The sequence below is a fragment of the Lepidochelys kempii genome, chromosome 17, assembly GCF_965140265.1.
Source record: "Lepidochelys kempii isolate rLepKem1 chromosome 17, rLepKem1.hap2, whole genome shotgun sequence".
NCBI classification, from domain to species: domain Eukaryota; kingdom Metazoa; phylum Chordata; order Testudines; family Cheloniidae; genus Lepidochelys; species Lepidochelys kempii.
Window position 1 is genome coordinate 22301823 of NC_133272.1, and position 23910 is coordinate 22325732.

Consider the following 23910-nt stretch of genomic DNA (forward strand, 5'->3'; position numbering starts at 1 on the left):
TCCACAGAACTAGGTCAATTAAACTTTGGGTCAGAACCCCACGCTATCCAAATTTGAATTTTGGTATTGAGAGTTTGGTTGGTTAAAGAGCAGTTGCGATGGGTGAGCAAAGAGCATATGAGGGCCTTGGCAAAAAAGCCCTGGAACATTTGTCTTCAGAAAACGGGATAAGCTTTAGAAAGAAAGCTACGAATCAAGAACTGAGAGATCTGTTAATGGCCAGTGATCAGAAGGCAGGAGCAAGCCCTTACCTGATGCTAAAGAAGCTGCAGAAGCAATGAAACTGCAAGCTCTGAGAGACGGCCTGCAGTTGGAACATGAACAAAAACTGGCAGAAATTCGAATGAGAGAGAAGCAAGCCTTTGCCCATCTGGAGAAGGAGGCTGATGAAAGAAAGGAAAGGGCTCGCAGGGGGCATCTGGAGCTGCTGGCTGCTGAGGAGAAAGCTCAACAAATGCAACAGGAGTCTCACCAGATGCAGCAGGAGACGGCTAGACTCCAGCTCCACATCAAAAAAGCAATGGAAGAACAGCAGAAACTGTATCCTCTTGAAAGTCCAGTTTATAACTATGTTGATATATTGTATTACTCTGAGCAGTTTTCTGTGTTTAAGCAGTTTTCCTATGGCGAGGGAGAGGGGGATTCTAACCTGGTGGGAAATAGCTTTTTGTCTGTGCAAAAAAGCTGTTTGTCTATGAATGAAGTTTCTGAATGTTTGCCTAATGTCTCAGAAGTGAATCTGGAATTAAATCAAGCACAGAAAGATCTCATTGGTCAGGAAAATGTTTCTCAGGAGCAGATTAAAGTGAAGGGTGAGGTTAAAGCCCTAACTGAGGAAGGAAAGGGTAGATTTTTGATGGGTGATGGATTGTTGGCTAGTGCAGCTTGTAAAAGTGAACCTGAAACAGGTAACTGTGATTTGCTGGAAGTAGCTCAGTGTAGTGAAGAGAGCAGCAGTTTATCTGTGCTGAGTGGCAATGTGCCTGGGAAGGAAAGTTTGGATGAGCCTAGGCAGCCTTGTGAGCTGATGGCTTTGTCTAGTCAGCAGTTTCGGAAAGCGAGGATAGTGGAAGATGAGTGTCCCTGTACCTTACCTGTTACCTGTGTGGAGAATTGGGACAGTGAAGGAAATGTGCCTGTGTCTGTCAGGGGTATTGACTTGCCTATGGAGGGAGCTACCCCAGTCTCCAAGCAATTGTCTGCAAACAGCCCTGTGTGCTGGGACAAGGGAAATGAGATCCCAAGCTGTGTGTCTGGTAAAGGAGAATGCGTCTCCCACTCTTCTTTGTCTGTGGAGCAGACAGAAGGGGCCTTTCAGCCTGTGATGGTTGAGAATAGCGCAGTTGTCTGAGTTGTTTCTGGATTCCACTAAAGCCCAGGAAGGGAATGGTCCTAAGTTTGCGTCTGTTAGGGAGACTAGCACTGTAACTAGGTTGCATCCAGTTAGTTTCTTAGCAAAATCCCAGAGACCAGACAATTCTGGTGCTTGTATTTTGCCTATTGCTAATGTGTGGCTGGGAAAGCAACTTTGTCTGATCAGCGTGATACCCTAGCCAGGGCACAAGGAGAGCATAAAAGTGATTTGATTGTGTTACCTACTGATGGTGTGGAAACTTGTAAAGCAAGAAGAAAAAGATTCCTGAACTTGTGTATGGCAAAGGGAAGGAGAATGATTCTGATCTTTGACTATGAAATCTAGCAGTTTGCCTGAAAGGGGATTGTGTAGAAATCTGCCTGATGAGTCAAAGGTGATCCTGGATGTAAATAGAAAAGGAGTACTTGTGTGAAAAGTACTTTTCTTGAGTACTCAAGTACTTGAGTACTCAAGTACTCCTTTTCTTTTTGCGAATACAGACTAACACGGCTGCTACTCTGAAACCTGGATCTAAATGAGACCCAGAAAGAGTCTGTTGTTGCTCAGGGAAGTGTTCCTTTAGAGCAAGCCCTAGGTGAAGAGGGTAAGGGAAAAATTTCTGTGAGGGGTGAGTTGTTGCTTAAAGAAGTTCCTGAGGAAAGGAATCCTCATGGTAGTCTTTGCAAGCAGTTTGCTGTAGCTAGCTGAAGGCTGTGAAAGTGATTTAATCAAGAAAGTTTCCGTTCCTAATGGCCAGGAATTTTCTGTTGTGAATGGATCCACTGACTTTCCTGTTGAAAGATCCAGTGTGGATAGCTTTGAGAAGGTCTCAGATGGAGTGAAAGCTGTTAAGAAAGTTGAAGAGTCCTATAACCAAGTGGCTGTGTTTGGCCAGCTTGTTGGGGAGACAAGGTTGTTGAGAGAGGAATGTCTCCATGCTGATTCTTTGAGTGAACAGACTGTGTCTCGGGTTCAGAGGGAAAACTGGGTAGCTGAGTCTGCAAAGCAGAACAGTTGTGCAGTTAATATCTCGAGAATGCAGGGGATGGCAGGTATACTCTCATCTCTAGACACTTTTTGGATAAGACCTGTAGTCTCTCAGTGAACTTAACATCTGATTCCATGTGGAAGCAGAGGTTGGTAAGGGAAGGACAACAGAACTTTGAGTCTAGCTTGTTAGTGAAAATGGATGGTTTCTCTTTCAGACAGAGCCCAGCCTTGGAATTGGTAGCAGTTAAGGATCTGAAAACTGGTGAACTGGCTCCTGTCTGTGGTAATGCAAATTACTTGGCTGGCAGGGAGAAGGACTTGCTAATAGCTGTTAGCACAGAGAACACACCCAATCAGCCAGTGAATTATGTTAAGCAAGAGGAATCAGGGTTTGATCCTTCAGGACAGGGAGGAAAGAGAGACCTTAATTTTGCAAAGGGAAGCCACAGGCTAACCCTAAAAGTCCCAAACCCCAATAGTATTGAGCCAAAGGTGTGAATAACAAACATGAATGTAGATGAAAGAAAAGGAGTACTTGTGGCACCTTAGAGACTAACCAATTTATTTGAGCATAAGCTTTCGTGAGCTGTAGCTAATGAAAGCTTATGCTCAAATAAATTGGTTAGTCTCTAAGGTGCCACAAGTACTCCTTTTCTTTTTGCGAATACAGACTAACACGGCTGCTACTCTGAAACATGAATGTAGATGGACACTTGGGATGAATTTGTTATTGCTCATGGTAATTTTGGTAACTAATACGGTGCTATTACCAATAACTGTAAAAATGTACAATGTGCCTAATCTTTTGGAAAATCCCTTGAACATGGTAAAAGGAATACATGAGAACACGCTTTGTGTTAAGAGGCCTTGTTATACTGATGGTTCACAGTTAATGCCTGTAAACAGTATTGGAACTTTTCGCAGGGGAAAGACATTCCAAACCTGATGTGCTGTATAAAAAGGGAAACTGAGGCACACTACCATATTGCTTTAATGGCTAACTGCCAAGATTCCTGTACTATAAAATACAGTAATATCTACATTAAGATGATGTTAATTGGGTTCCAAACATTTGCTAGAGTTTGTATGGATAAAGTAGTCATGTCCTTTAGCTCTTGGCAAGATCACATGAGACATACAGGAACCATGCTGGAAAAGCAGATCCAATCAGCTATTGTTCTAACCATGTTTTACCTTGAGTTTGTAAAGAGATTCAATCATGTTATTGAACATGACTTTGATAAACCATTTCGGTTATACACCAATACTTGCTGTAGTAAGACAGAACCAAGGATGGGGAGCTCTTGGGATGCAGTCAGTGATGGTTGTGTCATCCTTTCCTGCATCAATTTTGCGTTGGGGGTGTGACGTTATTGACATAAGCTGGGACCGTATAGATCATTGTTGCAACCAAAGTCCTGTAGTGGCACCAAATCTTGTATAAAGGGGGTCAAATGAGGTGTCTAAGACCAGGTTATGGTTTGCTGGTTATGATTATGCTGTCTATATGTGTATCATTTTTATAGTTAAAAATTATGAATATTGGCTCTATACTGTCTGTATTTCAAACCTGTGCTATGCTTCTGGGGAACACGCCAGACAAGTTGGTGTCAGTTCTGCCTAGCCTGCTTGGTGGCCCATTAAGGACCATCAGCTACACAACTGACCCAGTGAGAAAAGGCAGACATGCCTTGGGACTCAGCAAGGTGTGCAGGGACCTGCCTAAGGACAGAACTCTGAGGGTTTTCCAGGCCATGTGATGGACAGCTTGTCTTTGGGACAAAGAAAGAAAGACCACATGGCAAGAGACTATAAAAAGCTGCTGCAGCTCCTCCATCTTGTCTTCAATCCTGCTTCTTACCTCTGGAGGGACTTTGCTACACTGAAGCTTTGAACGAAGGACTGAAAGACCCATCCCAGCTGTGGATGTTCTCCAGAGACTTGATTTGAACCTGCAGTTTATTCTATCACTGCTGCAAGCCTGAACCAAGAACTTGGCCATTACTGTATGTCATTGATTCCATTGAACCAGTTCTAGCTCTCATCTCTATTTCTTTCCTTTTATGAATAAACCTTTCAATTTTAGATTCTAAAGGATTGGCAACAGTCAGATTTGTGGGTAAGATCTGATTTGTATATTGACCTGGGTCTGGAGCTTGATCCTTTGGGATTGAGAGAACCTTTTTTTCTTTTACTAGGGTATTGGTTTTCATAACCGTTTGTCCCCATAACGAATGGCACTGGTGCGGATACTGGGAAACTGGAGCGTCTAAGGGAATTGCTTGTGTGACTTGTGGTTAGCCAGCGGGGTGAGACCAAAGTCTGCTCTGTTGGCTGGTTTGTTTTGCCTTAGAGGTGGAAAAACCCCAGCCTTGGGCTGTAACTGCTCTGCTTTAAGCAATTTGTCCTGAATTGGCACTCTCCGTTGTGTCCCACCAGAACCAGCATCGTTACACTCACACTGAGGGTGGGCCCCATCACTGGGGAGCAGCCCCTGCAAGTCTCAGGTCCTCATTGCCCTGGAGGGAGGGGCAGCCATGATGGGGTCCCTTATCTAGAGCTGCCCATATGGGGACATCCCTGTGCCCCCTCCCTGACTCCACCTTCTGAGCCCCTTGTTCAGGAGGAAGACGCTCAGCACATGTTTCTTGCACGGGTCCCATGCTGACCAGGGCCCGTTCTCTCCCCTCCCCAGTATGGAGGGGGCTCAGCTGGTGCAAGTCACCTCCTTTTCCTTCTCAGGTGCTGTCAGCATCCCCCTTCAAGGGAGAAGGGCGCGGAGTGGCTGCCCTGCTCCTGCTGAACGCCCTGCGCCCTGAGCTGTATGGGGACGAGGCCGAGCAGTGGTGGATGGAGATTCCAGCCATGGTCCACTATCTTGACGGTAACGGGTGGGGATGGGAGCAGCTGGGATGGGCAAAGGGAGAGCAGCAGACGGAACCGTCCTGCCAATGCCCGTTCCTATCGCAAGCAGTGGAGCCAGGGAGAGCACAAGGCCTCTTGGATTGTCGCACCTGCAGCCTGCTGCTGCGTGGTTAGGTCCCCGGATGTCCCATGGCAGGGGTTGGGATGGATCTGTAGAGAGGGGTCAAGAAAATACTTGGTGAGCAAGCAGAGTGAGGAATGGAGCAGGGAGAATAAGGTGTGAGCAGAGCTGAACTATGGGAGAGAGAGCTGCTGAGCACACAGCCAGCGCCCTGCAACCAGACTGGCTAGGGTTGGCTCCTGGGAAACCCAGATGGGACATGTCTTCCCTATGAGGCCATGCCACGTTGGAATAGGGTACCTCTGTCATGGGAGCAAGGGCAGGAACTCCAGTGTGGATGGGACCCCTGTGTAGAATCCCCCATGCATGGCTGGAAGGGCAGGAACTCCAGTGTGGATGGGACCCCGGTGTAGAGATCCCCCATGCATGGCTGGAAGGGCAGGAACTCCCGAGCAGATGGGACCCCTGTGTAGGGACCTGCACAGTGTGAAGGGCAGGAGCTCTAGTGTGGATGGGACCCTGGTGTAGGGTCCCCTGGGAAGGACAGGATGCCAATGCAAATGGGATCCCAGTGGAGTCAAGGGGATCCAGAAGGGCATCCGTGGGGTGCTTTGTTAATGGCCAGCTTGGTACCCCTCTCTCTAGGACATAGCAAGTTCTCTCTGGACCAGACCGTGTGGGAGCACAAGCTGTTGGAGGTAACACGAGGACTTCTGTTCATTCTCCCAGCCCCAGAGTGGAGCAGCCCTGGGCTAGTTCCTCATGGAGGGACCTGGGTTAGAGAGTTGGAGTTTGGCCTGGTGTCCTTGGCCAGAATTTCCTGTTGCCCCCACCCACTGTTGGGCTGTTAAGCAGCTGCCATGCTCCACCCCAGAGGGGGTTGCATTTCACTGAAAAGGGGGTTCCCGTGTGTTACTGGAAAGAGCATAGGGACGAGCAGTGCTATGGAAGCGAGCGTTAGATCCTGGGCCAGGGCTGTCTCTGCTGGCACCCCTTGTGGTCAGGAGAGTTGCCCCAGCAGGTGATTTAGCACACTTGCTCTGCCAGTTCTTAAATGCCCAGCTCCTCAGTGCCCAGTGGTGAGAGCCCCCTTGCGTTTATCTGTGGGGGGAGTCCCTGCACTGGGAGTGGGAGCTGGAAGCCCCTGAGCTGGGCTCACTCGATGCTGGCCCCAGTGTCCTCCATCTAGAACCGCAGCTCAGGAGGGCTCTGTGGAGGCTGGAGGCCAGGATCCCTCATGCGGGTGAGAGCAAAGGAGGAGACTCTGCCCCTAAATGACCCCCCTTCGGCTCCTTTCCTCGCAGTTCCTCCGAAAGACCTTGGAGAGGAGCAAAGAGGGTGGCTGGAGCCAGGATCTGAGCCAGGAGCTGGGCCGGCAGATGGGCAGCTATGCCAGTGGCTCTGTGGAGAAGGTCAGTTCCCAGAGAAGGCCTCTCTAGCGCTGGGGGGCTCTGGGGAGGGGCAGGGGGTGCTGGGACAGTCCCACACGAGTGAGACCAAGCCCTGCAGTTCCCCCTGTGCATGTGGGGCCAGCCCCTGCCTGAAGCTACAGGTCCTGATCCTGGCCCAGGCTGGCGTGGCCTTCGCCCCAGCAATGGCACAGAGCACCCTCACCGAGACTGGGGCTGGCCCCTCCCCTGCACTCTCTTTCAGGCTTTCCTCTGCAAGGTGCTGGGCACAGCCCTGGCCATGGGCAAGGATGTGGCTGCAGTGACAGGGCAGCTCCGGGAGCTGCTGCGCATGACCGACTATCTGAATGACACAGAGACGGAGGTGAGGGGCTGAGACCGCCTGCACCCCAGAGCACCCAGCAGCTCTGGAGGGCCCTTCCCCCAGGAAGAGGCCTGTGGCCTTGGTGTGCAATTGGAGCTCCTGAGAGTGACTAAGGAGTGACTGGAGCACTGGGCCCGGGGACTGGGGAGACTGGTCGTGGCTGGGAGCCCTGGCCCCGGGGAGGTGCTGATGGGTCTCAACTGACCCCGAGCTCTCGCTCCCAGTGCCTTGGCTCCTGCCTGCAGCTCTGTGCCAGGGACCAGCTGGATGCCATCCTGAGAGCTCTGGGCGACTTTGAGGAGGAAATGGCAGAGGGGGAGGATTCCTGGCATCTCAGCCTGTGCAAGGTACAGCACCCCACCTTCTCCTAGCCCCCAACCCTGCCTGCATGGGGCTGTTGGCTGGGGTCCAGGCCAGCAAGGCACAGGCGCGTGGTGCAGAAGGGCTGGGCTGGGTTAGCCAAGTTTCTGATTGTCAGAGCCCACGGCTGGCCCAGCCAGAACCATGGTTCTGACCCTGTCTGGGTTGGGACATGGAGCCACTCTGTCGCCACATGGCTGGGGGGATCACCTGAGGGAACTGGTTAAGTAGGCAGGGATGAGGCTTGGGGTCACCGCCAGGGCATGTGGGGAATGTATGGGGAGCCAGAGGTTTGTTCTTGGGTGGGGGGGTTGGCGCTGGACAGGGCCAGGGGGACGGGACAATGTTTATAGAATCTAGGGAACAATCTTCCCAGCCCGTGAGCCCCAAGGAAATGCCTGCCCAGGGCCTCTGGACCTGAGGAGGGAAAGGCCTTTCCCCAGAAACGTTCCTGCTCTTCTCTTCCTTGTCCCAGGGCCTGGCCCCATGGGAGAGGGACAGAGTGAAGAGCGCCCTCCTGCTGTTCTACAGCAGTGCAGCAGCCCAGGCACCCCCCCAGCAGCTGCTCCCTCTGCTGGTGGATGAGATCGTACCCAAAATCCTGCACCATTACAGCACCAGCTCCCAGGTACCTGCCCGCAGCAGTTGGTCCCAACCTCCCTGCCACCTGCCTTCTGAGATTGGGCTCCCAGGACCTCACAGGATCGGGTCTCAGGCCATGGGGTGAGGGCACCATGGATTGAAGGGGCCACTGATGAGTCCAGGGCAGCCACGGGGTGAGGGGAGGGGGGGAGAAATGGATTGATGGGAGGATAGCGGGGATGGAAGGAGACAGCTGGGGCCCTGCTCACCTCTTAGGGCCCTGTGGCTCCCAGCCCAGCCCTCCTCCTTTCCCTGGGCCATATAGCTTTAAACCTGCACAGGGACCAGAGGGAGGTGGGTCTGAGGGCCCCCTGGCACAATGAGCATGGCTCCATGCTGCCCCCCCCCCAGGGGGAGGTGGCTCTGGGGGCCCTGGCTTATCCCTGGAGGCTTCAATGCTGATGTCTGACAGCTGCTCCCATTTTGTTTTTCAGGCGCTGGGACTAAACGCCAGGCAGATGGTAACGAGCAGCGAGTATGATCCCAGTGTGTCCCCCAGGGCCCATGCAGCTCGGGCCGGGGCATCTGCATGAATTGTGGGAAGGCTGGGGCTGGGCCAGGCTGTGGGCTGCTGGCAGCCAGGCTCAGTCTCAGCCCTGGGGATGCTGGTGCATGGGACTAGTTTATGCTGCTGTTCCATGAATCTGGTTGAGTGTGCCCACAGCCAGGAAAGTACCGAGGGGCTGCCCCCAGGCCACTCGCTGCTGTGCGGGGGCTGCTGGTTCCATGAATCTGGTTCTGTGGGGTTGGGGTATTCATAAGCTTCTGGGCCCCTCCCCATCCGGGTGCCATATGACTTTGGGCCCTTCCTATGAGGGGCGTGATGGGGTGGCCAGGGTCCTCGCCTGGGTGGGGGGGGCCTCCCTGGATTGGGAGCCTGTACTCACCTCAAAGGGCTGGGGAGGCTGTGTCCAACTCTCATTCCCACTCTCCTCTCTGTGGGGATGTAGGACACGGCCCTTACTCTGCGCTTCATTGAGAGCATCTCCGCAGTCAGCCTGGCCGTCCAGAGGAGCGGGGAATCCCAACCCCACCAGCTTCCCCACAAACAGGTGCTGCTCAGCCAGTTGCTGGTGAGTGCGGGGATCCCCAGTCCTGGGGGAGCAACCTCATGGCCTCGGGGTTGCCCTGAGCTGGGGTCTCATTGCCCTGGCTCCAGCAGGCTAGGGCTCTGGGATAGAACTGGATAACTGTGTCCTTGAGAGTAGCTGGGGAGTGGGCTGCTCTCTGGAGGTCATCCCAACGCTGTCCAAACCTGCCCTGAGGCTGCTGGCAAGACGCAGAGGCTGGCTTGGGGTCAGGGGATGCAGTCCCATGGGCACTGGGAAGTTCCATCAGCCCTCCCCCCCCATCAATTCTGGGCATTATGTCAGTCCCCCGGGGGGGGGAGTCCCATTGTCGCCCCCAGGGATACCATGGCCTCCCCCCATATTCTTGGTCTCTCTGTGTGTACTTCAGGAGATCATTAAGGCTGAGCCAAGGAGCTCCCTGCTCTCCACAGTTCGTCAGGAGGCAATGGTGGCCATCGGGCACCTGAGGTGGGTATTGCTCTGCCCCTAGCCCCCTCTACACCAGCTGGCACTTTGGTCATCCTTACTCATGGTGACTAGCATGGGCAAGCCCTGACATGGGCTGTTCCGGGCAGTGTATGAAGCAGGAGAGTGACCCCCATGGTGCCACTAGTGTGGGGAGAGCTGCCCAGCCTTCCTAGAGCCAGGGGCTCAGTTCCCAGGGTGGCCTGGGCCCCAGAGCTGAAAAAATCCCGTCGAGATCACTGGCACTCAGATCACTGCAGATTGCTCCTGATCTCCGCAGGAGAGCCCTATTGGGCACAGAGCCCCTGCCTGCTGGCAGATCAACCACTGCACACCCAAGAGAGCAAGGGGAGAACCCTGGGGAGAGGGGGGCAGGGATGGGGGCACTGGGGGAGCCCCAGGGGAAGGGAGGCAGGGAAGGAAGCAGGGGGAAGGGGTGTTGGCCTGGAGAGGTCTGTGGGTCTCTGCCCTGCCTCTAACACCTCCCGCCATGCTCTCTCCTGCCAGTAAAGTGAAGCAGCCACTGAGCCGTGAAAAGAATCAGGAGTTGATGGAGCAGTGCCTTGATAGTGTCTTCTCCCTGCCTCCCCAGGAGTTCACTGCAGATGTGGGGCCCATCCAGGTATGTGAAAGCCCGTCCTCCCTGCCCCTGACCGGGCACCCCCGCAGGGTCATGGTGCCTAGGCATCACTCCCCCGAGGGCTGGGCCTAGGTACCAGCCCCCTCTGCCCCTTGCCAGCCCCACCAGGGCCTCACTCCTCCCTCTGGTTTGTAGACTCTTTATGCCAGCACCATGGCCACCCTGGAGGGGCTAATGGAGATGTTGCTGGAGGAGGATGAGACGCCAGAGCGACTCCAGGGAACCTTCCGGGTGAGTGGGGGCTGGGCAGGGAGGTCTTCTGTCCAGACTCCTTGATGGCTCCTGTCACCTCAGGGTCCCCTGCCCGGAGTCTGGGAGAGTCAGGCTCAGCCTTTGCCCAACATGGGGCTCATTTCAGACAGGAGCTAGAGGGGGGAAGGACCCCACAGAAAAACCTCCTTGTCTGGGCAGAAACACTCCCTGGAGCACTGCACCCCAGAGGGAAGGGTGGTTGGACTGCCCCCACTTTCCTGGTCTCCATTGCTTTGAAGACCTGCACCTCCGGGGGGAGAGGAGCCACAGGCTGTCTGCACAGCCCCTCCCCCTTCAAGGGGCTGGGAGCCAAGCACTGCTCCGGGCATGGCCCAGGAGGTGCCATGCGGAGGCCTCTCCAGGTGCCATTCCCCACCCTCGCTGGGCCCCTCCTCCCCCAGGTGCAATTGGTGGGGGGTTTGCTCATTGCCCTGCTCTGCCCACAGCTCCTGCAGAGATGGCTGGTGTCAGAGCAGGTGTGGGAGCGTGCACGTGCCATGCGGGTCAGCACCCACCTGCTGAGGGCGTATCTCCAGATGGTTACCATCACCGTGAGTACCACCCCACCCGCCTGGCCCAGCGCCTGCCTGCAGCCAGCTCAGGCACTCTGCCTCTGCCCCAGGATATCCCCATGGGTCCCATATGGGGAAGGGCAGAGCAGGATCCCTGGGCCCCAGCAGCCCCCGCACAGCAGCGAGTGGCCTGGGGGCAGCCCCTCGGTACTTTCCTGGCTGTGGGCACACTCAGCCCCTGCGCGGAAAGGGCCTGCTCTCAGGAGCAGTCAGGCTGGTCCCTGGGAGCAGGCAACTGTTGGCAGAGTGAGGTCACTGTCTGGTATGGACCAGATCCTGGGCCAAGGCGAGGCGAGGGGCTGGTTGCACCCAGATGAAGCCCATTTGTTGTTCTCTTTCTTTTCCCAACCAGACACAGATACCTCCTGGCCAGTTCAGTGCCCTGGCTGGGACGCTGGGCCCCTACACCTGTGACTCACTGGGCAGCATCCGCCAGGGTGCAGGGGATGCCATCAGGTGCCTGCTAGACATACAAGGTGCGGAGGCCTCAGGGGCAGCGGGTGCCCTGGGGCAAATAGAGGGCATGGCCCGGGGGTGGCATGGGGCATCGCCCAGAGGTGCCCTGGGGCAAATAGAGGGCATGGCCCAGGGGTGTCCCGGGGTGAATAGAGGGCCCATTCAGGGTATGGCATTGCAGATGCCTTGGGGTGAATAGAGGGCCAGACACAAGCATGTGCCAGGCTCAATGCCATGAGGGGCTGGGCCCCCAGCCTCAGCAGCTCCGGGTGCACTAATAATGGCACCCAAGGGGCAGTGGCTCGGGCCCACAGGCCAGGCTAAGCATCTTCCCCTGGTTGATTCCTGCAGTTATCAAGCAGCCTTGGACCCTGAGGGGCCAAGATAAGGAGTGGGTGCTGCGGTGCATGTGTCAGGAGCTGCAGAGTGCAGATCCCGGCAAGGTGTGGGATGCATCTATCAAACTGGCCAAAGTAAGGACTCCAAGAGCTGAGTCAGGCAGCTACTGGACTGGGCCACCTGGGGAGGGGGCTACTGGGCTGAGCTGCTTGTAGGAGGCCGGGCGGCTGGGGCAATAATCTGGCAACTGGGAGGCTCCTTGTCAGTAACCAGGAGGGGATTCACAGGGGCATGCTGGGTGACAGCGTGGATCTCTCATGGGCAAAAGCAAGGGGCAGAACCAGGAACTCCACTATCTGGATGCGGGATGCCCCAGCACTGAGCAGACTTCCCACGCCCCTCCCAGTACACAGGCTCTGGTTGGATCTCTGGGGCAGGGATTCTCCCCAGAGGGGCCAGCAGCCTGAAGGGGAGAGCAGCCAGGGACAGCCCTACTCCCTGCTCATGGCCAAACTCTCCCTGGGGCCCTGCCTGGCTGAGGAGTGAGCAGCAACCCCAGGCCATGGCTGTGCCCCTCTCTTTGCAGATCGTCAGCAGGGCCCTGCCCAAGGCGGAGATCCTGCCCTTCACCCAGACCCTGCTGGAGAGCCTGGGGGCCGTGAGCCAGGCCTGTGACCAGGCCAGTGTCCTGTGGTTTCTCACGCTCCTGACAGACCGCGCCAGTGACCTGAAGGACACAGTAAAGCTGGGTTGGCCGTGGGTGTTTGGGGCTGGGTTTGTGGCAGCGGGGCTCCCTGAGACTGTCTGTCAGGGGCTCTGATCAAGAGCTGCAAGGAGGCAGCAGCCCCTTCCCCCAGGCACGGGGAGGGGAGGGGACAGGGGCTGGGTGAGCAGAGGATGATATGTGATGGGGAGGAGCTGGCTGGGGGGCCAAGTGAGTGGCAGAAGATATGTGGTAGGGAGGCTTCTCCGCTGCTGGCGTTCCCGAGGAGTGGGCCAGGGTAATCTCTCTGTCACGGCCAGGTCCAGGCCATCCTGAGCATCACCAGCACCTACCTGCGCTGCACGGAGGACCCTGAGCCGAGAGGGCTCCTGGCCCAGGCAGTCTCACTGCTGGCTCAGCACCACCAGGAGACTGTGGTCACCTACCTCCTACAGCGCCCCCTGCCAATGGATAGGTGAGTGCAGCACCTGGCCCAGCACAGGCCTCCTAGCGGTGGGGTGAGCCACATGCCACATGTACCAGGGAGCAACCCAGGAGGTGCCCTTTGCCCCACATCCCTGGTCCAAGGGCTGATGTGATTCCACAGCTTGGGCAAGGTTCCTCAGCTCTTTCCTAGCGAGGGTTACCCCTCGCCCACCCCCACCCCTCCGATCTCTGGGGCAACAGCAGGGGGAACAGGTGCAGGCTGGCCCTAAACACAAGCCAGGGGTACGCCCACATCTAGCCCAACACTTTTGGGGTCCTGCTGAGTCAGCCTCACTTCCTGCTCCACATGCGCTTCAAGGTCACGGGTCCAAGTTTAGACCCCCAAACTCCTCCAGCCACTGGGGGCGCAGGGCTGGGAGAGGTCTGACCCGCTCTGGCCTGGGACTCCGGAGAAGCTGAGTCCCCTAAGCTGGGCCCTGACTGCCAAAGGAGCATGAGAGGGGCAATAAAGCCAGAGACTGGTCTCTCTGACCTCCTCTTTGAGCTGCCCACAGCCTTTCACCCCAGGGCATTAGAGTGGGCCCTGCCCACACAAAGGTCCCCAGCCGCAGCGAGGTGGTGTCTGGGCCTGGAGCGGGGGCTCCCACTGACAGATGTCTCTGGGTCTGCTATGCTCTAGGGACAGCAAGGAGCTCTGGGCAGCTCTGGCTGCTGAGGATTTCTTCCAGGATATCCTAAAGGATTTGCTAGACCGGATCCCCAGGGGGCCAGCAGCAGAGCAAGGGGCTGAGACCCAGGAGGTAGCAGTTGCCAGTCCCCTCTCGGTGAGTGCAGGGGGGCTGTGGGTATGGCAATTACAGGGAGGGGACAGCCAGCCCCCATCCTCCACCAGCACTGGGCTCTGGGACAACTACCTGAAGGGGGGTTCCAAAGAGGATGGATCCTGGTCTCAGTGGTAGCTGATGACAGAACAAGGAGCAATGGTCTCAAGCTGCAGTGGGGGAGGTCTAGGTTGGATATTAGGAAACACTATTTCACCTGGAGGGTGGTGAAGCACTGGAATGGGTTCCCTAGGGAGGTGGTGGAATCTCCATCCCTTAGAGGTTTTTAAGTCCCGGTTTGACAAATCCCTGACTGGAAGGATTTAGTTGGGGTTGGTCCTGCTTTGAGCCCCCTGGCCTCCTGAGGTCTCTTCCAACCCTAATCTTCTATGACCCAGTCCATGGGCTGCTGGATCCCGTTGCTGGCTGGGCAGGGAGTTGCTAGGTCCTTCCAGGGCAGATTTCATGGAAGGAAGAAGGCCCTGGATTGGCATAAGGCACAGACCCCTCTGGGGCAGGCTTGCCCCCTCCTCTCTCCACAGACCCTTCTGGGGCAGAGAAGGGCCCATGGGCCATGTCAGCCAGGGGAGTGGAGCTGGGGGAGGGTAGCTCCTGTTAACGCTGTGTGGGCCTGTCCCACAGGTGGTCTGTGCCATCGGCGAGGTGGTGATGGGGGCAGCGGTCGGGAATGCGCTGGGCTGGCTGCTCCCTGAGCTCTGCTGTGCCCTCCTGTACCAGCTCAGCCGCACCCTGGACAGCGACACGCCATTGCCCTCCAGGGCTGGGAGACCCCTGGCCGGCCCAAAGGGAGCTGCACCCCCACCCTCCACCCCCCGCAGGTAATGTCTGGGGCAAGGGCACCCCACTCCCACCCCTGCAGGTAGCATCTGGGGCAAGGGCACCCCATCCCCACTCCTCACAGGTTAAGCCTGGGGCAAGGGCACTCCACCCTCTGTCCCCCACAGGTAGCGTTTGGGGCAAGGCATCCCTATCGACCCCAGCCCTCCACCCCTAACCAGCAATTAGGGTGACCCTATGTCCCAATTTTATAGGGACAGTCCTGATTTTGGGGGCTTTTTTCTATATAGGCACCTATTCCCCCCACCCCCCACTCCCTGTCCCGATTTTTTACACTTGGTATCTGGTCACCCTACCAGCAATGCCCAAGGACAAGGCCGCCCCCACCCGTCATAGGTGTTGTCTGAGAACAAGGACACCCCTTCCCATTCTGCACCGGCATCCCCTCAGAGGAAACACCCAGGGGCAAGAACACCCCCCAGGTCCCCATCTGTCCCATCCTGCAGTCAGTGCCTGGGAAGGATCTGGTGCCGCTAGCCCCATGGTCTGCCGCTGACAGGATCCCTCTGGCCTCTGCCCTCCCCCATCTCTGCTCTGCTCCCCCGCTTCAGCTGTGCCCCTTAGCCTGGGCAGTGGGGCTGAGCCCTGGGATTCAGCCAGCTGGGTTCTGATTTCAGTCTTGCCTCATTCTCTAGGCATTTCTGGCCAAGTCCCAGGCCCTCTCTGGGCCTCATTTTCCCCCTCTGTCCATGGGGGTTAGTGACACATGGGGGGCACAGGGCTGAGGATAGCCAGGCAGCTGGATCCTGCATCCCCGTTCACCAGAGCAGCCCTGCTGTCTCCCCAGCCTGATGGTGGTGGCACTCAGAGCCGTGCTCGCTAAGGGCCTGCAGGATGTGTCCAGGACCCTGGACAAGGAGCAAGGCTGGCGCCTTCTGGAGGATCCCCGCAGCTTCCCCGAAGGTGTCTCCCTGCTGGCGAGGTGAGGAGTGGGCCTCCAGCCCTTCTGCTGTCTCTCTGCAGAGTCCCCAGTGGTGTGCTAGACCCTGGGCCTCCACTTTCTGCAAGGCAGACTGCTCCAAGACTGGGCCCTCCCCATGCCGCTGAGTTCAGGCCCCTGTGAAGTGAGGCAGCGATGCAGGGCAGTGACTAGTGGCCAGGGATACAGGAATTCATGGCAAAGCAGAGCTCCTCTGTGGGTCTGTGCTGGACAGCACCTCTCTCTCGGGGGCCAAGACTCCTGGACTCATCTGTCCCTGCCTGGCTAGAGCTCCCAAACCCCGGTCTGCCGCATGGCAGCCCCTCATCTCCCAGCCCCGTCCCACTGTGATCACTACTCCCTTTGGCTGCCAGGCCTTATGGTGGGTCTTCCACTGCATCTCCCAGGCAGCATCTCTCTGAGAGCTCATTCCTACGCTGCAGTCTATGGGCCATTTACCCAACTCTTGCTGCTCCCCGGTCCAGAGGGGAAGGGAACCCCTTCACACCAGTGGGTAGCAATCCAGAGAGAGGGGAAACAGAGTCACACATCCTTTGCAGAAAAATATTCCAAACCTTTCTGCCTCCTCCACAGTGACTCTGCGGCCCTTGGGCGGAGGAGCTGGTTTGGGCCCACTCACCCCACGAGGTGCTCAGAGCCCCTGCAGTTGGCTCTTGCTTAGCTCTGCCAGCCCAGACACTGCCCAGACTCACCCCCACTGCTCTGTACACAGGGCTCTGGCGCAGGTGGGCGAGGCACCACTGGAGAGGATCCTGCAGCTCCTGTTCCCGTCCCTGAGCTCCCCATGTGAGGACTGGAGAGTCACTGGCACAGCCTTCTACGCTGAGGTGAGACGGGCCCCAGATGGGCTCTCCCCAGGGTGCTGCCTGGGCGGGTAATGGGGTGGGCACGAGGTGGGGAGGCAGCTGGGCAGGCAATGGGATGGGCCCAGGGGTTGTGTTCTCCCTCCATTTTACATAGAACCCCCTGAGAGCCATCACCCCCTGGCACTTCTGCTGTGCCCCTCGTTCTCTAACAGTGGCACATTGAGGGCGCGTTCTGCCCCTTCTTTCAGGGGAGCAGGGCCCCACTGCCCTGCACATGGGGGGCAGGATTTTGGGAGGCTGGGCAGAGGCTGAGCAACCCCGCTCTAGGCCCTTGCACCCCAGGGTCCCTTGCTGCACCCCTGCTTCGTTCCAGCTGGGAGTAGCCCCCGTCCATTGTGCTGGGAATCAGAACCAACACCAGGGCAGGCCCTGCTCTCCCTTCTCTGGCTGCACCCTGCTTGACACCCCGTTGCGGAGAGCAGAGTCCAGCCCAAAGGAGTTCGCCCTCCAGCCCAGGCTGCCTGGCTCGCCCTCCTCCTCGCTGGGTGGATGAGCAGCCAGACAGCACCCTGAAGTCACAGGCTGGCACTGGCCGTGGACCCAAATGGCTGCCCTGAGCCAAAGCCCCACGGACTGTGGGAAAGGAGGATCCCAGCTGTAGGACTGGCCCATTCAGTGCACTCCGCCCCTCCCATCAGGCCAGGCCAGGCCTTGGCAGACCCCGGGCAGCAGCAGAGGCAGGTTATCCTGGGAGCCAGAGAGAGCTACAGGGTCTGGCCTGGAGAAACTCCCTGGAGAGCCAGCCCAGCCACGCCCATCTCCTCTCCAGCTAGGCTGGGACAGGGGAGTGAGACTGGAGGGCTGGGTCCTGTGCCCACTCTGCCACTGGCCCCTCAGTGAGTCACTTCCCCGCTCGCTGCCTCAGTTTTCCCAGCTGCTAAGAGGACAGTGAGACACACGCACCCCCTGTGTGCAATGCGCTGAGCCCAGGGGAGAGTCACCCCACCCCATGAGAGTGCCGAGAGGCACTGTGGTGCCTGTCAGAGCTGAACCCCCCAGCCCAGAGCCGGAGGGAGCTGGGGCTGTGCTCTGCTGCCAAACTGCCCGATGAGTGACTCCGCGTCCCTGGCCATGATCGTGGTCTCTTGTCCCTCAGCTAATGAGTCACCCCGTGCTGCGGCAGAGGAAGCTGCTAAAACCTGTCTTGAAGCACCTGGTGGCAGGGGCCAGTGATGAGAGTGACACCATCCGTTGGCTGGCAGCCCGTGGGCTGGGGAACATGCCCCAGGGGGCGCCGCAGAAGGTGGGCAGAGGGCAGTGTGGCCAGAGGTGGGGCAAGGGGAGCACCGCGGTCGGCGGGAGGGAGTGAGTCCAGGGGCTGCATTTTTTATTTCCAGCAACCCCCCTTGCCCTGGGCTCTAACAGTAGAGGCAGTCAGGTCTGGGGGATGTTCCCAATATGGCTGGTGCCACCCCTCCTGCACCTGGGGCAGAGACTGAAGCAGGAGGATCCCCAGCCGGCCCCTCCCCATCATATACCACCCTTAACTCACCAGGACCCCCAACCGGCCCCTCCCGACTGCACATTCCTCCCGCACTCCCCCGGCCCCCCAGCTGGCCCCTCCCCACTGCATATCCCTCTGTCACAGAGTCACCAGGCGATGCTCTGGAACTACTCCCTACGAAGCCAGTCAGGAATCTGGGGAAGCCTCCTCTCCAAGGCAAAATAGCTCACACAGCTTCCACCTTCCTGGCTCTGACCTCAGAGCATTCAGCATCCTCTGCCCCTCCGTGCGCTTCCCACCGCAAGTCCGCCCAGGCGGGGTCCTGGGGAAGCCAGAGGGCCCTGCACCCCAATTCCATAGTCAGACATGACTCTCAGCCAGCCAGTAAAACAGAAGGTTTATTAGACGACAGGAACATGGTCTAAAACAGAGCTGGTAGGTACAGAGACCAGGACCCCTCAGTCAGGTCCATCTTGGGGGGCAGGGAGGCCAGAGCCCCATCTGGCCCTCTCTCCATTTCCCCAGCCAGCTCCAAACTGAAATTCTCCAGCCCCTTCTCTCGCCTTTGTCTCTTTCCCGGGCCAGGAGGCCACCTGATCTCCTTGTTCTCCAACACCTTTAGTTGGTAACTTTGCAGAGGAGGGGCCCAGGCCACCAGTTGCCAGGAGACAGGGTGTCAGCCATTCTCTGCCTAGACAGCCTCACGCTGCCCTCTAAGGCTCTGCAACAATCACACAGCTTATCCCACCACCTAGATACTTAAGAAATGCCTAGGGGAAACTGAGGCACCCACACAGTATTCAAAGAGAAGTTTAAGAACAGTCCCACTTCGTCACATCGAACAGTTCCACTTCGTCACACTTTGTCTCTCTCCTGGGCCAGGAGGGCACCTGATCTCTTTGTTCTCCAACACCTTCAGTTGGCACCTTTGCAGAGGAGGGGCCCAGGAGAGGCTCAGGCCATCAGTTGCCAGGAGACAGGGTGTCGGCCATTCTTTGTGCAGATCCCTGCACGCACCTGCCCACTAGGGCTTTGCAGCAATCATACACCCTTATCCCACCACCTAGATACTTAAGAACTGCATGGGAGAAACTGAGGCACCCATACATTATTCAGAGAAAACATTAAGAACATTTCCACTTCGTCACACCCTCCCACTCACCCAGACCCCCAGCCAGCCCCCTCCCTCACCTGGGCCCCCAGCTGGCCCCTCCCCATCACATTCTGCGCTCCACTCACCTGGATCCTGGGGGGCACTGGGGTATGTCTGATTGTCGGGTTCCATTCAGGTGAAGAAGCACAGGCAGCTCCTGCTGGACACCCTGCGCCACCCCTTGGCTGAGCCCAGCAGCCCCCAGGTCGTGGGCGAGAGCATGCGGGCCCTATGCAAGATGCTGGGGCAGCTGAGCGAGCGTGACATGGGCCGCCTCTCCCAGCCCATGGCTGCGCAGGCCCGGGCACACTTCCCACACGTGAGTCGCCCCAGTGCACGGACAGAGCTCTCCCCCTGCGCCCCCTAGAGCAGGGGCTCAGAGTGCCGGCTCTCAGGGACACCCCCATTGCCTGGGTTCCCCAGACCAGCTCCAGCTCTCCAGGCATAGGACCTGGGAGCAGGACAGAAAATGGGGTGGATGCTTGCTGCCCCTCCGTTGGGGCATTGCCCACTCTCAGGCATGCCCACTGACTCTGCCCTCTGCTCTCTGCGGCAGGAGGACGGCGCCGTGCGCGCGGCAGCATTTGGCCTGTTTGGGGCCCTGGCCAGCTCGGCCCACCACAAGCACCGGCAGCTCTTCACAGGGGAAGTGAGGAGCAGCTGGGCCGCTCTCATGCTCCATGTGCGGGACCCAAGCCCTGAGGCAGCCACGGTGAGACGCAGGGAGAGCCCCCCCGCCGGTCCTGATCCTGAGATGCGGGCGCAGACCGTGAGAGAACCCCCCTGCTGGGCCTAATCCTGAGACGTGGGTGCAGAGTCACTGACAGGGAGAGAGCTCCCTGCTGGGCCTGATCCTGAGACGTGGGTGCAGAGTCACTGACAGGGAGAGAGCCCCCTGCTGGGCCTGATCCTGAGACACAGGCACAGACAGGGAGAGAGCCCCATCTCAACCTGCTCGCACTGCTTTTGCCAAGGAGGGAGGCTGACAAGTGATGGGTGATCCTGGGCCAAGTGCTGCCCTCAGAGTAACCCCAGTGAGATGGGGGTCATAGGGAGCAGAACTGAGGGTGCATTGAGGGGGTATAACCCACTGGGAGGGGCTGGATCGGGCTTTGGGGGTACCTGGGTGTATCCCATTGGAGGGGTATCACAAATCTGTCTGTGGTGGGGCACCCCCTTTAGGCTACATGGGGGTGCAGATGTGGGAGTCCAGTTACTTCATGTATGAGGTGCCACTGTGGGGGCTGGGCCTCTCCAGCCCAGGGCAGCTCCTTAACCCTTCCATGCTAGGGCAGGGTTAGTGACCTCTTCACAAGGGGGTTGCACAGGGGTCACTGTGTAGCGGACACCCCTTGTGTACCTGATCTCTGTCCCAGCAGAGTCCCCACCCCCACTGTCTGCAATAGTCTGGACAGTGGAGAGCTTTGTTCCTGTGCATGGGGCCCCGACTCACCACTTCTCTGCTTCCAGGCCTGCTACGCTGCCTTCCAGGTGTGCGCCCCGTTCATAGGCCTCACGGGGCTCGCGGGAGCCTTTGACAGTAGGCTCCTGACAGGCGCCTCCGGGGAGAGGCACGAACACTTGATGGGACACGTCTGCAAACAGCTGGTGAGAGAGCTGCCAAGAATGGGCCATTCTCTGTGACTGTGCTTTAGACCCAACAGCAGGGTAGCCCTTCCTCCCTCCTGCTCCTTCCCTTGCTAAGGCCCCAGGAGCAGCTCTGAGAGGCAGGCTGTGAGCACATCCGTGTGTCCAAAGCACCTGTGTCATGGGAGCTCAGGGCTCTACAGCTCTGTTGTTTAGGATTTAGCCTCCCCAGCCCCAGGCAGGGTTTGGTCTGATTCCTCCATCCCCCTCCCCACCCCTCATTTCCAGGATCAGGCTGTGGTGAGCAGGGGGGCTGACCTGTCTCTAGGTCAGGAGGAACTCATGCCGTCTCTGTCGCTGGTCCCTCCTAGGCCCAGAAGGACCCTGTGCTGCTGGACAGTCTCGTCATTGAGACCTGCCTGCACCTCCACAGCCCCTGGGAGGGGATCAGACTGGCAGCAGCCAAGCTGGCAGGTGAGACAGTGCCCAGTGATCAGCACCCAGATGGCAACGGGGAACAGGGTGGAGTGACCCTGCCTTCGCGGCCAGGTTGCAGCTCCGGAGCCAGGCCCACGAGGGCAGTGGTGTGACTCCAGGGAAAGCCAGGAGATAGGCCCAAGACAGAGCCATTAATCTGACCTCTTTTGAATGCGGTGGGAGGGTCCAGTTTGAACCCTGGCTCTGAATCGGCCCCTGTGGCTTGGGCCCAGATTGGCTCCAGCCCAGGAGGTGCCATGTTGTGGTTCTGGTCCAGACAAGGCCAGAATCTCATGAGAACAGCCATTCTTGTGAGATCCTGGCCCAAAACCTGGGGCCCTGGGTTCAAGGTGTCAGGAACCCACCCTGCCTTGCAGCACCCTGGGACAACATGCTCCTCTTGTGTCTCCAGGGATCCTGGCAGAGAACATGGAGGCCCAGCATGTCCAGCAGCTGGATCTGGGAAAGCTGCTGTGCTGTAAGTTCCCCAGACCACCCCACCCCCACCCCAGCTCCTGCCCAAGGAGCCACCCTCCAGGGCCCATCCAGCTGGCACAGAGCAGAAGGGGCAAACATGAGAACTGCTGATGCCGAGGGCCACGTTTTGCTCTTGCTTGCAGCAGAGCAAATGGGGAGCAATGCCCTTGGGGTCACTGGGGTGGCTGTGCATTGACATCAGGGCAGCTGGCAGGTGAGTGTGGCTGGAAGCTCACGGGCTGGACGGTGGGGGCCAAACACCCCCTCCCAGCAGGATGCTGGATCCAGCCTCGGCAGGCAATGCCACTGCTCGCACAAACAAGCCCAGGACTGCAGGGAATGCACCTGGTGCTGTCAGTGCATGGTCCGCATGCTGGGGGCTCTGACCTTGAGGATGCAGCCCATGGTCATTGTAGGGCTTGGCCAGTGTGGTTCTTGCCCCAGGGATCTGTGTTTATGCACAGGTATCTCATCCCAAAGGGGTTTCTCTTCCTCCCCACAGCCCTCCAGGCACTGCATGGTGACCCCAGCACTGCTGTCGAGATTGCTGTGGCAGAAGCCATCAGCACCATCAGCCAGAAGCAGCGGGTAGCCCTGCAGGAGCCAGGTCCCAGCCACACAGGTCCCAGAGTCCGAGGGAGGCTGCTCTTTGTGAGGAAGCTCTTCAGGAGGAAGGGGAAGGGGAGACTCCTGGCAGGGCCCCTAGATGCCGCAGAGTCCGATAGCATCTCCAGCAGCTGATGTTGGAAGGAGATGGATGCTGCTGCCAGTGCAGAGGATTGGGGCCTTTGGAACCGAGTGTTCCCCGCACTCAAGGGACTCTGGATATTGATGTGTGTATATATGTGTATATATTCTGTGCCTTTCCAGCCGTGGTCTGGGCTTTGCTATCTCGTCGGAGTCTGAGTCCAGGACCCCAGTCAGTCCCAGCCCTGAGTCAGCAGGAGCTGGGAGCGTGGGCATCTCACAGACTGGGCTGCTAAAGGTGCAGGGGCCATAAATATGGGAACCAATTGAATGCCCATGGGGTGAGATGGCAGCTGGGTGGGGCTATTGGCCAGGTGAGTCGCAGGCCGGCGTGTGCCAGGAAAGGAGGTTGTGATTTAGCCATGGCTTTTTATCTAGAGTGTCCTCCCCTACCTTTCCCTGCTCTCCTGGGTGAAGTCCAGCTCCTGCCATTGACTCTGAAATGCTGCTCCAGGTAGGACAGTGCTGTTGCATGGGGGAGAGCAATGCAATTCTACCGGGCGATTCTCTGCTACTTCCAGGCTCCAGGGTTTGCTTATTTGACCTGATAAAAGATCCTTTGGGGCTGTTCTTTTAAACCCCAAACCCCTCTAAAGAGACTCTCTCAGCCTCCCTTCCCCCACACCGTCTCCCAGCCTACTCCCACCCTATCAGGCTACCAGAGGTTAGCAGAGGCTCAAGAAATGGCCACCAGCACTGCCTTGCTCTGCTGTGATGGAGAGAGAAGCAAGCTTCACGGACCTTAGGGCCTAGGGGACATTTTGACCTGGTAAAGGCTAGTGTTAGGTGCTGTGTGTAACACTGGCTCTCCGTGCACATCTGTCCCTGTGGCTGTCTCAGTGAGAGCAGCAGCCTGCTCCTTCCAGCTAAGGAATCATAGAAGGGTAGGACTGGAAGGGACCTCGAGAGGTCGTCTAGTCCAGTCCCCTGCACTCAAGACAGGACTAAGTATTATCTAGACCATCCCTGACAGGTGTTTGTCCAACATGCTCTTAAACATCTCCGGTGACGAGATTCCACAACCTCCCTAGGCAATTTGTTCCAGTGCTTAACTACCCAGACAGGAAGTTATTCCTAGGAAGTCCAACCTAAACTTCCCTTGCTGCAATTTCAGCCCAATGCTTCGTGTCCTATCCTCAAAATTTAACAAGAACAATTTTTCTCCCTCCTCCTTGTAACAACTTTTATGTATTTGAAAACTGTTATCATGTCCCCTCTCAGTCTTCTCTTCTCCAGACTAAACAAACCCAATTTTTCAATCTTCCCTCATAGATCATATGTTTTCTAGCACTTTAATCATTTGTGTTGGTGTCCTCTGGACTCTCTCCAATTTGTCCACAACTTTCCTGAAATGTGGCGCCCAGAACTGGACACAAGACTCCAGCTGAGGCCATATCAGCGCCGACTAGAGCGGAAGAATGACTTCTCGTGTCTTGCTTACAACACTCCTGCTAACACATCCCAGGAGGATGTTTGATTTTTTTGTGACAG

The 23910-nt window shown here is 57.3% G+C and overlaps 1 protein-coding gene across 1 annotated transcript in view; it reads left to right on the plus strand.

Moving 5' to 3' along the window:
* LOC140899888 (maestro heat-like repeat-containing protein family member 2A) overlaps positions 1 to 23683 on the plus strand; it is a 64505-nt gene extending 40822 nt beyond the window's left edge. Inside the window, exons 17-43 of the mRNA XM_073316147.1 lie at positions 5087 to 5228; positions 5976 to 6028; positions 6635 to 6742; positions 6984 to 7103; positions 7328 to 7450; positions 7939 to 8091; positions 8540 to 8566; positions 9056 to 9178; positions 9564 to 9643; positions 10148 to 10262; positions 10416 to 10511; positions 10979 to 11083; positions 11457 to 11580; positions 11912 to 12033; positions 12486 to 12638; positions 12923 to 13077; positions 13729 to 13873; positions 14513 to 14709; positions 15516 to 15650; positions 16381 to 16495; positions 17631 to 17777; positions 19268 to 19450; positions 19688 to 19900; positions 20602 to 20739; positions 21090 to 21192; positions 21608 to 21673; positions 22175 to 23683. Of these exons, the coding sequence (XP_073172248.1) occupies positions 5087 to 5228; positions 5976 to 6028; positions 6635 to 6742; positions 6984 to 7103; positions 7328 to 7450; positions 7939 to 8091; positions 8540 to 8566; positions 9056 to 9178; positions 9564 to 9643; positions 10148 to 10262; positions 10416 to 10511; positions 10979 to 11083; positions 11457 to 11580; positions 11912 to 12033; positions 12486 to 12638; positions 12923 to 13077; positions 13729 to 13873; positions 14513 to 14709; positions 15516 to 15650; positions 16381 to 16495; positions 17631 to 17777; positions 19268 to 19450; positions 19688 to 19900; positions 20602 to 20739; positions 21090 to 21192; positions 21608 to 21673; positions 22175 to 22413 (3480 nt within the window). The 3' untranslated portion in view covers positions 22414 to 23683. The remainder of the gene's footprint in view (positions 1 to 5086; positions 5229 to 5975; positions 6029 to 6634; positions 6743 to 6983; positions 7104 to 7327; positions 7451 to 7938; positions 8092 to 8539; positions 8567 to 9055; positions 9179 to 9563; positions 9644 to 10147; positions 10263 to 10415; positions 10512 to 10978; positions 11084 to 11456; positions 11581 to 11911; positions 12034 to 12485; positions 12639 to 12922; positions 13078 to 13728; positions 13874 to 14512; positions 14710 to 15515; positions 15651 to 16380; positions 16496 to 17630; positions 17778 to 19267; positions 19451 to 19687; positions 19901 to 20601; positions 20740 to 21089; positions 21193 to 21607; positions 21674 to 22174) is intronic.
* Positions 23684 to 23910: the final 227 nt, after the last annotated feature.